This window comes from Salmo salar, chromosome 23, assembly GCF_965601325.2.
Source record: "Salmo salar chromosome 23, fSalSal1, whole genome shotgun sequence".
NCBI lineage: Eukaryota > Metazoa > Chordata > Actinopteri > Salmoniformes > Salmonidae > Salmo > Salmo salar.
Genome location: NC_138313.1, coordinates 40,720,483 through 40,733,988, shown reverse-complemented (window position 1 = coordinate 40,733,988; position 13,506 = coordinate 40,720,483). Strand labels below are relative to the sequence as shown.

Sequence of the window (13,506 nt, the reverse complement as noted above, 5' to 3'; positions counted from 1 at the left end):
GAAAGGCGGCCAAAGGAGGTGTTGGCTTTGGGGATGACCAGTGAGATATACCTGCTGGAGCGCGTGCTACGGGTGGGTGTTGTTATCGTGACCAGTGAGCTGAGATAAGGCGGAGCTTTACCTAGCATAGACTTATAGATGACCTGGAGCCAGTGGGTCTGGCGACGAATATGTTGTGAGGGCCAGCTGACTAGAGCATACAGGTCGCAGTGGTGGGTGGTATAAGGGGCTTTGTGCGGAATTGTTTTGCTTTTCCTTTCGTAGGTTTGGGTGGCGGTTTATTGTTTGGCTCTATTAGACAGGTGTATTTTCTGGACTGTGTTCCAGATCATTTTGTGGACTGCTCATTCTGGTCCTGTGCCTGTTCATTTTTGAAGGACTCTGGAATAAACGCCTTCTGTTACACCATTTTAAAGACAAGACTCTCGTTAATCTAACCACACTGTCCGATTTCAAAAAGGCTTTACAACGAAAGCAAAACATTAGATTATGTCAGGAGAGTACCCAGCCAGAAATAATCACACACCCATTTTTCAAGCTAGCATATAATGTCACAAAAACCAAAACCACAGCTAAATGCAGCACTAACCTTTGATGATCTTCATCAGATGACACTCCTAGGACATTATGTTATACAATACATGCATGTTTTGTTCAATCAAGTTCATATTTATATCAAAAACCAGCTTTTTACATTAGCATGTGACGTTCAGAACTAGCATACCCACCGCAAACTTCCGGTGAATTTACTTAATTACTCACGATTAACGTTCACAAAATACATAACAATTGTTTTAAGAATTATAGATACAGAACTCCTTTATGCAATCGCGGTGTCAGATTTTAAAATATCTTTTCGGCAAAAGCACATTTTGTAATATTCTGAGTAGATAGCCCGGCCATCACGGCTAGCTAATTTGACACCCACCAAGTTTGGCCCTCACCAAACTCAGATTTACTATAAGAAAAATTGGATTACCTTTGCTGTTCTTCATCAGAATGCACTCCCAGGACTTCTACTTTACACCCAATGTTGTTTTGGTTCCAAATAATCCATAGTTATATCCAAATAGCGGCGTTTTGTTCTTGCGTTCAAGACACTATCCGAAGGGTGACGCGCCGGCGCGTGACAAAATTTTTTAAAATATTCCATTACCGTACTTCGAAGCATGTCAAACGCTGTTTAAAATCAATTTTTATGCGTTTTTTCTCGTAAAATAGCGATAATATTCCGACCGGGAGACGTCATTTTCGTTCAAAGACTGAAAATGTAAAATGGACTCTTCACGCGCACGCCCGTTTCATTGTTCTCAGATCGACCACTATCCAAATGCGCTACTGTTTTTCAGCCAGGGACTGCAGAGTCATCATTCCCCGTTCTGGCGCCTTCTGAGAGCCTATGGGAGCCTTAGAAAATGTCACGTTACAGCAGAGATCCTCTGTTTTCGATAAAGAGGCTATAGAAGGCCAAGAAATGGTCAGAGAGGGCACTTCCTGTATAGAATCTTCTCAGGTTTTGGCCTGCCATATGAGTTCTGTTATACTCACAGACAGGGTGTTTTCTATCCAAATCAAACAATTATATGCATATTCTAGTTTCTGGGCAGGAGTAATAACCAGATTAAAATCGGGTACGTTTTTTATCCGGCCGTGAAAATACTGCCCCCTATCCTAAACAGGTTAACAAAGTAAGCAAAAACCTGATCTAATTTGCATATTCATACTGAGTTTCCGCAAGTTTACTGCAATAGTTTGCCACAAAACTAATTTGCATGTGAAAATATGAGCTTACCACAAATTTGCGTCAAATTGGCCAAAGGTTTGCCACAACTGTTTGCCAGAAGCCTGTTTTTTCGGTAAGGGTTTATAAAACAACTTTTAAAGTATTTAATCATGATTCTTAAGATCATTGATAAGATGTTTAATATAGGTCCTTATAGACCATTTACTAATCATTAGTTAAGTATTTTCGTGTGGCCTCATCTGAAGTGGGCTATTTATACTTTATAAATACTTTATCAAATCAAACTCTATTTGTCACATACACATGGTTAGCAGATGTTAATGCGAGTGTAGCGAAATGCTTGTGCTTCTAGTTCCGACCATGCAGTAATATCTAACAAGTAATCTAACAATTTCACAACTACCTTATACACACAAGTGTAAAGGAATTAATAAGAATATGTACATAAAAATATATGGATGAGCGTTGGCCGAACGGCATAGGCAAGATGCAGTAGATGGTATAGAGTACAGTATATACATATGAGATGAGTAATGTAGGTTATGTAAACATTATATAAAGTGGCATTGTTTAAAGTGGCTAGTGATACATTTATTACATCCCATTTTTAATTATTAAAGTGGCTAGAGATTTGAGTCAGTATGTTGGCAGCAGCCACTCAATGTTAGTGATAAATGTTTTGAGCGACCAATGTAATTTCTCACAAAAAGATGCATATTCCCGTACCCGATGCTCCTTAAGGACTCAAAATAGCCTAGACCATATCAATGTTCAAATAATAAGCACACAACACAGGATGTTAAAGGAAATATATTCAACATTTTATTAACAAAAACTGTTGTGAAACCACTGTTGGAAGGAGTTGAGGAAGAGTTCTAATGTGAATGTTTTGCTAGTGTTGTCAACATCGCGACAGCAAACTAACCATAAAACAGGGAGATGCAGCCTACACATAACAGCTGGCCGGACCGGACAGGTTCCCTCTAATGGATATTTATTCCTTCATTACTACTGTTATGTGATTGAGGTGGGGGTAGGTGCCTTTGCTTTTGGGTGGAGTCCTCACAGCAAACCACAACTCCCAATTTCTAACACGTATGGGGCTCTCTTGTAAAAAAGATTTTTAATCTCAATGTTTTTAATAAAGGTTAAATAAAAGTAAGGACCCATAATTTAGTCATGCAGCTGACCAAGTTGCACAAGATTTTATTTCTGGGTTAACTGATATTAGACTGCTCTAAGGTGTGACTGTAATCCACACTTTGGTTATGGTAGAAAAGTCACTGCCAAGAAATGCTTATGTTACTTTACTCAGCATAGAGTGTGTTTGAAGTTACGGTTTTGGAATAAAATGTTTAAAATATTTTCTTTAACATTCTCTGTGTGCTTATTGTTTAACCATTGATAGGATCTAGGTCATTTTGAGACCTTTAGGAACATCAGGTACTGTTGGAATGTCCATCTGTCCATCTTTTTGTGAGAAATTACACTGGTCACTCAAAACATTTAGAAATGATTCATAAAGTATATATACACCCCACACTTTAGGATGATAACATCTAAGTGATTAGTAAATGGTTTATAAGGACCTACATGAATCATCTTATGAATGGAGTAATGATTAATAAATTATGAATAAACTATTAACTAATCCATTCTGAATGCTTTATGTGGAGCTATTATGAAGTGTTAGCGGGGGGTGGATCATGTGACCAAATCACTCACATGACTGATGATGACCGTTCACCACACACGGAGGGACTTTTCCACTGCCCCTCACCCACAACACCCTGCCTCTGGACCCCTTGATCCAAATCTCACGCACCCTACGTCCTCCTCACGCACCCTACGTCCTCCTCACGCACCCTACGTCCTCCTCACGCACCCTACGTCCTCCTCACGCACCCTACGTCCTCCTCACGCACCCTACGTCCTCCTCACGCACCCTACGTCCTCCTCACGCACCCTAACACGGGGCAGTGTGTCCTTCGCAACAGATTCCCACTTGCCGAGCACTGCTGTCCTGCAGTAGGAAGTAGCCAGATAGTGTACCTAATACCAGGCCAAGGTGACAGCTAAAGCACATTTTAATTTTGTAGTCCGATAACTTCTGCAGCCAAGTTTCAAATTCTCGCGGAAGTTTCTAGAAACAATGTCTGCCTCAGGAAATCACCAAAACAATCCAGGCGGTGTCATAAAAATCCCCAAACATCCTGCTGCGCCCTTCTGTTACCATCAACCCGCCTACCTGGCTATGACACACAGCGGGTTAGTTATCCTGAGTGGTGCAATAGCCATGTTACTGTACATCCGGCTAGAACAGGATATGGACCTAAAAACAATGTCTACACTACTGTATTGTCCTGGATGGAAACAAGTATGACACTGTACTCGCATATGCGAACTCCGTCGCTACCATTACCTGGAAATAATGTCAATGGGTCAGGATATGACACTTGTGCATCCAACTGTATACTGCAGTCCTAGGTTAAAATAAGGATGATACTGTAAACTGCTAATCCATTTCAGTCACTACTAGTGAATGTAATTAACACAATTCTATACTTCATGATATAGTGCTCAATGCTCATCATGCAAATACTGTAAAATGATCCATTTTGCTATTCTTATCCATATTCAAGACTAATTATGTAAGAGATTTGTCATATGGTAAGAAGACAACGTATTCGTCTTTTCTAGGTGTTGTGTCTGTGGTGGGGCAATCCCATGAGGCATTACACCTCATTAAGTCATTACCCAGGATCCCTAGCAGGTGGACACCGGTAGGTGAAGGAGATAAATATTTAGTAAACGGCTTACGGGACACGTGCAGCCGGAACCCAGTCTTCCAGCAAAAGGACCAATTAGTATCAAAGACTAACCAGTGACACTTGAACATTAGTTAAGGTTAAACGTGTTAAAATTGTTTGTAGTGGAAATTAATCTGGAGAGAGAGAAGACAGAAGAAGAGTGTGTGTGTGATAGAGAGTGTTAGCGACTCTCATTTGAATTTGGTGAACTACACTTTGTCAGTCAGCATACAGTGCAGTGCAGTACAGGACAGAGCCTGGTGACCTCCCTAAATGCCAGTCTAAGAGTCTCCCTGGCCCTGACTGGAGCTAACAAACCTCTGGGACATCTCTCAGGCCTTGCCCTGGCCCTGACTGGAGCTAGCCAACCTCTGGACCATCTGTCAGACTTTGCTCTGGCCTTGCCCTGGCCCTGACTGGAGCTAGCCAACTTCTGGGCCATATTTTAAGACTGACCCTGGTTCAGGCCCTGATTCACTCCTACACCACATCCAGCAGCATGGAGCAGCGTGGAAGGATTAGCTTTGCTGAAGCCAAGAAACAACCCGGCCTGACCATCACACAGTCACTGATTAGGGAGCCATGCTCCTACTGAGGTCGAGGTCCACCCACACACTACACACAAATACGCTCACACACACAGCCTACAGTATTTAACTGACCTAGTTTAAGCCTAGTAGAGTCAGTACAGTGAATTACATGGGGGTTATGTAGGGAGGGAGGACGCCATTTTGATTCCTGTCCATACACTTAGTTCACTCAACCTAATCCTGTGATGATAAAATCTGAAAGGGCCGAGCATAGAGCCTTGGGGGATGCCTGCCATTATGACTCAATGGGATGCAGGCAGGAGGTAGCCCACCCATGAATACCCCCTCTCTCTTCAGCTTCCTACATTCACTCCCACAAGGACCCACAATGATGTCCTTTGCTTCCTCGGCTGACTGAGACAGGCTGGCTGAGGCGGCCCCTGGTGATGCTGAAAGCCCTGTGGGAGGCAGTGTGCGTGTGTGTGTGTGTGTGTGTGTGTGTGGTGGGGCGGGAGCCTGCATTAATACCGCGCAGCCGCTCTGCACGTGCCCAGCTCACGGCCTGCCAGTGGCCACACAAAGGGGGATGATGTCATGCTTAGCCAATAACAAAGGATTCTGGGGCCGTGTGGCCCTCCCATGTCACCCGGCTAGTTCCAGCTTTATCCAGCCTAGCATTAAATCAGCAGCATTATCCTCTTTACTGTGGTGGAGAGAATACCAACAACTAGCCAGCAACAGGGCAACACGGAGAAGACAGAGAGAGAAAAGAGGGGCAGAGAGAAAGAGATGAAACAGAACGGGCTCAGAATGTTAGGGATCAATGAAAGAAATCCATCTGAATATATGCATATTCGTCTCCGTTTCAGCACCAATTGGTAGCTACTCTGATCTTGTAGATTATTTAGGGTTAGGAAAGTATTTATGAATCATAAACAGGTTTGGAGAGCCTTTACGCTCGAAATAAAGAAAACAATGGTTTGGTTCATTCTGAAAATTGCCACATTCAGTTCTTTAAAACCTCTTAGATGTAAGTCCCCTTTTTAGGGGACCTGCGTGTTTCTGGTACCGGTTCCGACCGACATTTTCACTTCCTCATCTATCCGTGGATACCATAGATCGAAATGGCTCGCATTGAGTGATATCCCTGGTTCCCAAGGACACAGTAGTATTTTCTTCTGAGCCTGTGTGACGTAGGATGTGAAATCTGAAACCACTTGAAGCTGGGATGTCCCTCCTTCCATTTCATTCGCTCTGTCACAGCCACTGACAAAGCACATGCCTGCAATCATCACGGTAGCACATTCAGAGATAGATTTATAGCCATTAATCTAAAAATAATTCATAGATTTTAAACAAACAACAGTTTCTGTTTGTCATAGATGGACAGGATTAATATGAGATGGAAGGAGAGTTCCTAATGAGTTCAGGAAGCCAAGCTAGAGCTTTGTGAGACGTTTACAGCAATGGGGGCAGATGCTTTGATCAACAGAGAACTTTAGAAAATATGCACATTTTCTCTAACACTAAACATAGAAATATGTATTTAACAGTTATAAGGAAGGTAAAATCTTATAGTAAGTCATTTTATAATTTGATTATGCTATATTTAGAAAGCATCTAAGTAATTTCAAGCCTTATTAATACAGCTTTGTATTGTATTGAGCTTGTGTCCTAAAAAGTGACTACACCTCAGCAATTTATAACTATTTTTACCAGGAAGGTGAGATTTCTACCATTCTTTGAGTACTCAGCATTACTAGTTATTTTTTATGGCCCTCTCATGATAAACAATTACTTTTGGGGATTACGTAGATAACATTTTCGATTACATTTAGTTAGATTGAACTGTTTAACCCATGGTAATACTGGAAGATTAGTGTACATCTGTGGTGGAAAAAGTACCCGATTGTCATACTTGAGTAAAAGTAAAGATACCTTCATAGAAAAGGGAAAGTCACCCAGTAAAATCCTACTTGAGTAAAAGTCTAAAAGTATTTGGTTTTAAATACAACTAAGTATCAAAAGTAAATGTAATTGCTCAAATATACTTAAGTATAAATAATTTCAAATTCCATATAATTAAGCAAACAAGACGGATAGCCAGGGGGAGTCTCCAACACTCAGACATCATTTACAAATGAAGCATTTGTGTTTAGTGAGTCCACCAGATCAGAGGCAGTAGAGACGACCAGGGATGTTCTCTGTTTAGTGAGTCCACCAGATCAGATGCAGTAGGGATGACCAGGGATGTTCTCTGTTTAGTGAGTCCACCAGATCAGAGGCAGTAGGGATGACCAGGGATGTTCTCTGTTTAGTGAGTCCACCAGATCAGAGGGAGTAGGGATGACCAGGGATGTTCTCTGTTTAGTGAGTCCACCAGATCAGATGCAGTAGGGATGACTAGGGATGCTCTCTGTTTAGTGAGTCCACCAGATCAGATGCAGTAGGGATGACCAGGGATGTTCTCTGTTTAGTGAGTCCTCCAGATCAGAGGCAGTAGGGATGACCAGGGATGTTATCTTGATAAGTGAGTGAATTAGACCATTTTCCTGTCCTGCTAAGCATTCAAAATGTAACGAGTACTTTTCGGTGTCAGGGAAAATGCATGGAGAAAAAAGTACATAATTTTTTTCTTTTAGTGAAGTAAAAGTAAAAGTTGTCAAAAATATAAATAGTAAAGTAAAGTACAGATACCCCAAAAAATGACTTAAGTAGTACTTTTAAGTATTTTTACACCACTGGTGTACATATAATTATAATAGGGAAAATAGTGTACAATAGTAGGCTGTACCCTCGTCTATTGCCTGCACTAACCACGGAACTGTGTGATGACACAGCTAAATATTGTACCATGCGAGTTCAAACTGTCACGGCATGGTCTGCGCTCCATAATGATTTAATTCAACTTGTTTTTTCTTATTATCAACTGTTACTAACGATCCTCAGCAACAACCACATGGCCGTGCCAGCGTTTACAGAGGAAGCAAATGAAGGTAAATGAAACAATGTCATTAAATTAAATGATAACGTAGGCTATACCAACTGAAGAAAACGAACAGTAAATTGGCAGTTGAATTGTGTTATTTGGCCTACTGACGGTCGATACTGATAGTGACTAATATTTAACAATAGCCCTTATCAAATTGTTACCAAGTACATTACAGTGGATGGAGAAGGTGTTATTTTTATTAAGCCAACCTCTGGGCCATCTCTAAGTAGATGCTTACTCCACTTGGAACGGGTAGGTTCGCTAGAACTTACTCACAGTTTCCTCGTGCGTAAATGTGGTGGAATTACTGGAGAATTAAGTCAAGGTCAGAATACGCCGTATTCAGAACAACTAGCAGGTGAATAGCAAGCTATTTACTTGCACTTAACTCGGATCAGAATCGGGCCCTAAATGATTATGTTAACCTGGGGTGTAATCATTACTCCAAACAGTTGCATTTTCGTTCCATTTTGCAACGAAAACTAGCATTTCTATTGGACATTTTCAGCAAACAGGGACGGGGGACCTACCTGAATCTGTCCAATAGAAGCGTTAGTTTTCATTGCACAATGGAACGTTTTGCAAATGTTTGGAGTAATGATTACACCCCAGGGTTGGGGCCAATTCCACTTAAATTCCAGTCAATTCAGAATGTAGTCTGAAATTCCAATTATCTTTAATGCTTTTCAATTAGGAAAAGTTTGAATTGGGTTCACTTTCTGAATTTGGAATTGAACCCAGCCCTGATGTTAACCAGTTCTAGCCTTCCGACCAGTCCAAAGCCTCTACACACTGACTGGGAGACATTAGTCACTGGTCTATTAAAAGAAGAGTTGTGCAACAGCATTCTGCTCAGGGTAATAATGACTCTAACCTTACCAGGGAAGAAAATACGGGTATGATGCATATTTCAATCAGAGAGAGAGAAGAAAGAGAAAGAGAGAGAGAGAATGCCAAGCTTCTCCAGCCAGCTAAAGATTTCTTTCAATCCCAGGGAGCAAATACATATATTCATTAAGTTGAATAAAGGTCTAAGGTGCTGCTGCGTCCACTCATGTGGAGTGGGTTAGACACCTCTACATCTCACTGAGGGTGGATGGGTAGTTATATTTACAGGCTGAGTTTGAAGGACTGACTCCAAGTGCTAAATCATGAATATAAGCAGCTAGGGGGGAAGGAGCGAATGAGACGGAGCACGAGCCACACACATACATGACAGGTCAGGCATCCAGGGCCCGCTGGTTCACATCAGGAAGTAGACGACTGGCTTTTATGACTCGCCACTCAAACTGTGTGTCACACCTAAAACATTCCCCCAAATGTTTCCGTCACCACGATACTAAGGGCATGTGTCATCCATATCTTATAGCATCACAGAATCAATGCTGTGGTCGTGTTCTTTGGCATTACAGGTGTAATTACATTCAAATTGCGCCACTGTAACATTGTTTCTGTCTTGTTGGTGCTGTGGGAAGGAAGATGTAATTTCCACAGCTCTGTTGAGAAGGATTTACCCATCATGTAAAATTACTGGATAGAGCGCACACACACACACACGCACGCACGCACGTACGTACGCACGCACGCACGTACGTACGCACGCACGCACGCACACAGACAAACAACCAACCTCCAGTTTCACACAGCGACTAAAAATACAGGATTGGCGTAGCATGCCATGGCTGGGCCATGGAAAAAAGGCTGTCATATTGGGAGCAGAAGTCATGGAAAACGGGAGGATTCGGTTTCATTGCAATAAACCTACAGCATTACCGCCTGCCAGCCTGCCTGCCAAATATAGCACCCAATAAACCTACAGTATGACCGCCTGGCTGCCTGCCTGCCTGCCAAATATAGCACCCAATAAACCTACAGTATTACCGCCTGCCAGCCTGCCTGCCTGCCTGCCAAATATAGCACCCAATAAACCTACAGTATGACCGCCTGGCTGCCTGCCTGCCTGCCAAATATAGCACCCAATAAACCTACAGTATTACCGCCTGCCTGCCTGCCTGCCTGCCAAATATAGCACCCAATAAACCTACAGTATTACCGCCTGCCTGCCTGCCAAATATAGCACCCAATAAACCTACAGTATTACTGCCTGCCAGCCAGCCTGCCTGCCTGCCAAATATAGCACCCAATAAACCTACAGTATGACCGCCTGCCTGCCTGCCTGCCTGCCTGCCTGCCTGCCTGCCTGCCAAATATAGCACCCAATAAACCTACAGTATGACCGCCTGCCTGCCTGCCTGCCTGCCAAATATAGCACCCAATAAACCTACAGTATTACCGCCAGCCTGCCTGCCTGCCTGCCTGCCTGCCAAATATAGCACCCAATAAACCTACAGTATTACCGCCTGCCAGCCTGCCTGCCAAATATAGCACCCAATAAACCTACAGTATTACCGCCTGCCAGCCTGCCTGCCTGCCTGCCAAATATAGCACCCAATAAACCTACAGTATTACCGCCTGCCAGCCTGCCAAATATAGCACCCAATAAACCTACAGTATTACCGCCTGCCAGCCTGCCTGCCTGCCTGCCTGCCAGCCAAATATAGCACCCAATAAACCTACAGTATTACCGCCAGCCTGCCTGCCTGCCTGCCAAATATAGCACCCAATAAACCTACAGTATGACCGCCTGGCTGCCTGCCTGCCTGCCAAATATAGCACCCAATAAACCTACAGTATTACTGCCTGCCAGCCTGCCTGCCTGCCTGCCTGCCAAATATAGCACCCAATAAACCTACAGTATTACCGCCTGCCTGCCTGCCTGCCTGCCAGCCAAATATAGCACCCAATAAACCTACAGTATTACTGCCTGCCAGCCTGCCTGCCTGCCTGCCTGCCAAATATAGCACCCAATAAACCTACAGTATTACCGCCTGCCTGCCTGCCTGCCTGCCTGCCAGCCAAATATAGCACCCAATAAACCTACAGTATGACCGCCTGCCTGCCTGCCAAATATAGCACCCAATAAACCTACAGTATTACCGCCTGCCTGCCTGCCTGCCTGCCAAATATAGCACCCAATAAACCTACAGTATTACCGCCTGCCTGCCTGCCTGCATGCCAGCCTGCCTGCCAGCCTGCCTGCCTGCCAGCCTGCCAAATATAGCACCCAGAAATCCAGAGCAGAGTAGGAGCTAGCCAGAGAGACACAGACTGCCTACAGAACAGAACAGTACACAGACCTCTACCTGACACTGTTGCATAGAACAATAGCAGAGAATGTTCATGTCCTTAGGCTGCTTTTCTTCTCCCACCCAAAAAGCATCTCTCACATCCAGGAAATAATCCTGAACTAATGACTGGTGCTGGTCTCCTGGAACACAGACATAGAATGCATAGAAATATAATCTAGATTCGATTTCTATGATAGAATGATACACTGTAGGCAGCCCCTTGGCCCTCATTACCAGCATGTTTTCCTGTTGTGATCTGTACAGTGTAACAGGTGAGCTGTTGAAAATATTTCTTCTTGAAGGACAATAAACTAACTTCCATCCAATTTCGAACTCTGACCCCTGACCTCTAACCCCTGTCCCCTTGACCTACCTTGACCTTGCCGTTGGGCTGTAGTAGCTCGGTGACGGACACCTTGTCCTGCTGCAGTCGCCTCTTCACCAGCTTGGAGCAGCACACGTTGACCGCCCCTTGTACATGGGATGCGTTGTACTCCGAGAACGTCCGGCTGTCAATCACCAGTAGACGACCCGCCCCCCTCTGGATCAGCCCCGCTAGGCGCTTGATGTCCATGGCGCTCCGCCTGGTTGGTCCCTTCTCCCCCGCCATGATGTCACAACGATGGGTAGCAACGAGGTCAGTGAGGAGTGGAGAGGATGGGTGGATGGATGGGGGGAGGGGTGGTGCTGAGGGTAGATGAGTGGATGGATGGGGGAGGGGTGGTGCTGAGGGGGGAGGGGTGGATGGATGGGGGGGAGGGGTGGTGCTGAGGTTGTAGGGGTGGATGGATGGATGGGGGAGGGGTGGTGCTGAGGGTGGATGGGTAGATGAGTGGAGAGAGGGAGTGGTGGAAGCGGAGAAGAGAGGATGTCAATGGAGGAGAGACGCTACCGCTACTGTAACGGACCTCAGGAGAGCCATGGTGTCTGAGGAGAGAAGGAAGAGTGAGTGAGTGAGTGAGTGAGTGAGTGAGTGAAGGCACTTTTCATGTAGATGGTTATAAGTCAAACATTCTAACCTGTATGTGAAAGATCCATCTAAAGTGAATCAGCATCTACACACTGTTCAAATTAAACGCTTTGTAACACTAGTGGCAATTGAGCTGCCACCAACTTTGAGAAAACTTTGCTGGAGTTTTGAAACACATGGGTGTGAGGGTTATGAGACAGATTTAAGGTGTACTGAATCAATCATCCTGAGAAGTTATGAAACATGACATAGTGATGATTCACACCACACATGACATAGTGATGAGTCACACCACACAGTAACCAAGTGGACAAAGTAGCCTACTGTCTTCCATGTTCCATCCTGTATGCCAGACCCTGGGCTGCTAATTAGAGCAACCTAAAACAAACTACAGCCATCAGTACCATAACCGCAATGTCAAGTGTAAAGTATTCTTACATTTACAGTCTCTTTACAGGCTTTACTCACCTCGCATATAAAAAACAACCAGAGTGCTAAACAAATATATAACATGTTAGGACTTCACAGGGGCTCTGGATCATCCCTGAGCTCAATCTGTTCTGAGATCTGATCTGAGGAATCTACTATGAGGACTATCAGGTGAAATTACAGCAATACACAGTGCCTTTATACACTGACTACAGCGCTGTACTACAATTGAAACTGTGTGTGTGTTGTGGTGGGTGCAAGGTCTCTTGTGTGGCAGCTCGTGAAACAGGAAACTGAGGAGCTGAGATAAATTAAGCAAGAGGGGAATTCACAGAGCAGGTCTGGACACAGATAAACAGCCTGTGTGTGTGTGTGTGTGTGTGTGTGTGGCGTCACATGTCACAGAGACCCCTCTATAAGCTCCTTCATCACACAATGACTTTCCCTCCCACCGCTACAACTGTCAGACTGTTAGCTGACACACACACACACAGTTCATGCATGCACATACACAGTGTAGACCAAACATTTGAGGAAATCCCATGGACAAACATTACATTCCGAGGTACTGTCTGATGGGGTGACAGAAAGTGCTACTTTACATAAGATGGTGCAGAGCAGCCATATTATTTTATTTATTTTCTGCTACGCTGCGTCATGAAAAATACATGTCACCTCTCCTCTCGCTTACTGTGTAAAGGAAGGTTTACACCCCAGACGAAAGAGAAAGTGAGCGAGAGAGAGTGTAAAAGGGAGAGGAACGGGGGAGTGAGAGGCTTTCCCATGAAGAAACAGAGGTTTCGGCTAAAACAGGACTGTAAACAATGCATCAGGACAACATCT

General features: G+C 44.0%; 1 protein-coding gene across 2 annotated transcripts in view; it reads right to left on the bottom strand.

Moving 5' to 3' along the window:
- The window catches only part of LOC106584592 (dual specificity protein phosphatase 8), a 110,040-nt gene that overhangs the window by 83,558 nt on the left and 12,976 nt on the right, over window positions 1-13,506 (bottom strand). For both annotated transcript variants that reach the window (XM_014170054.3, XM_014170055.3), the window contains exon 2: window positions 11,638-12,191. In XM_014170054.3, the coding sequence (XP_014025529.1) occupies window positions 11,638-11,874 (237 nt within the window). In that variant the 5' untranslated portion in view covers window positions 11,875-12,191. The remainder of the gene's footprint in view (window positions 1-11,637; window positions 12,192-13,506) is intronic.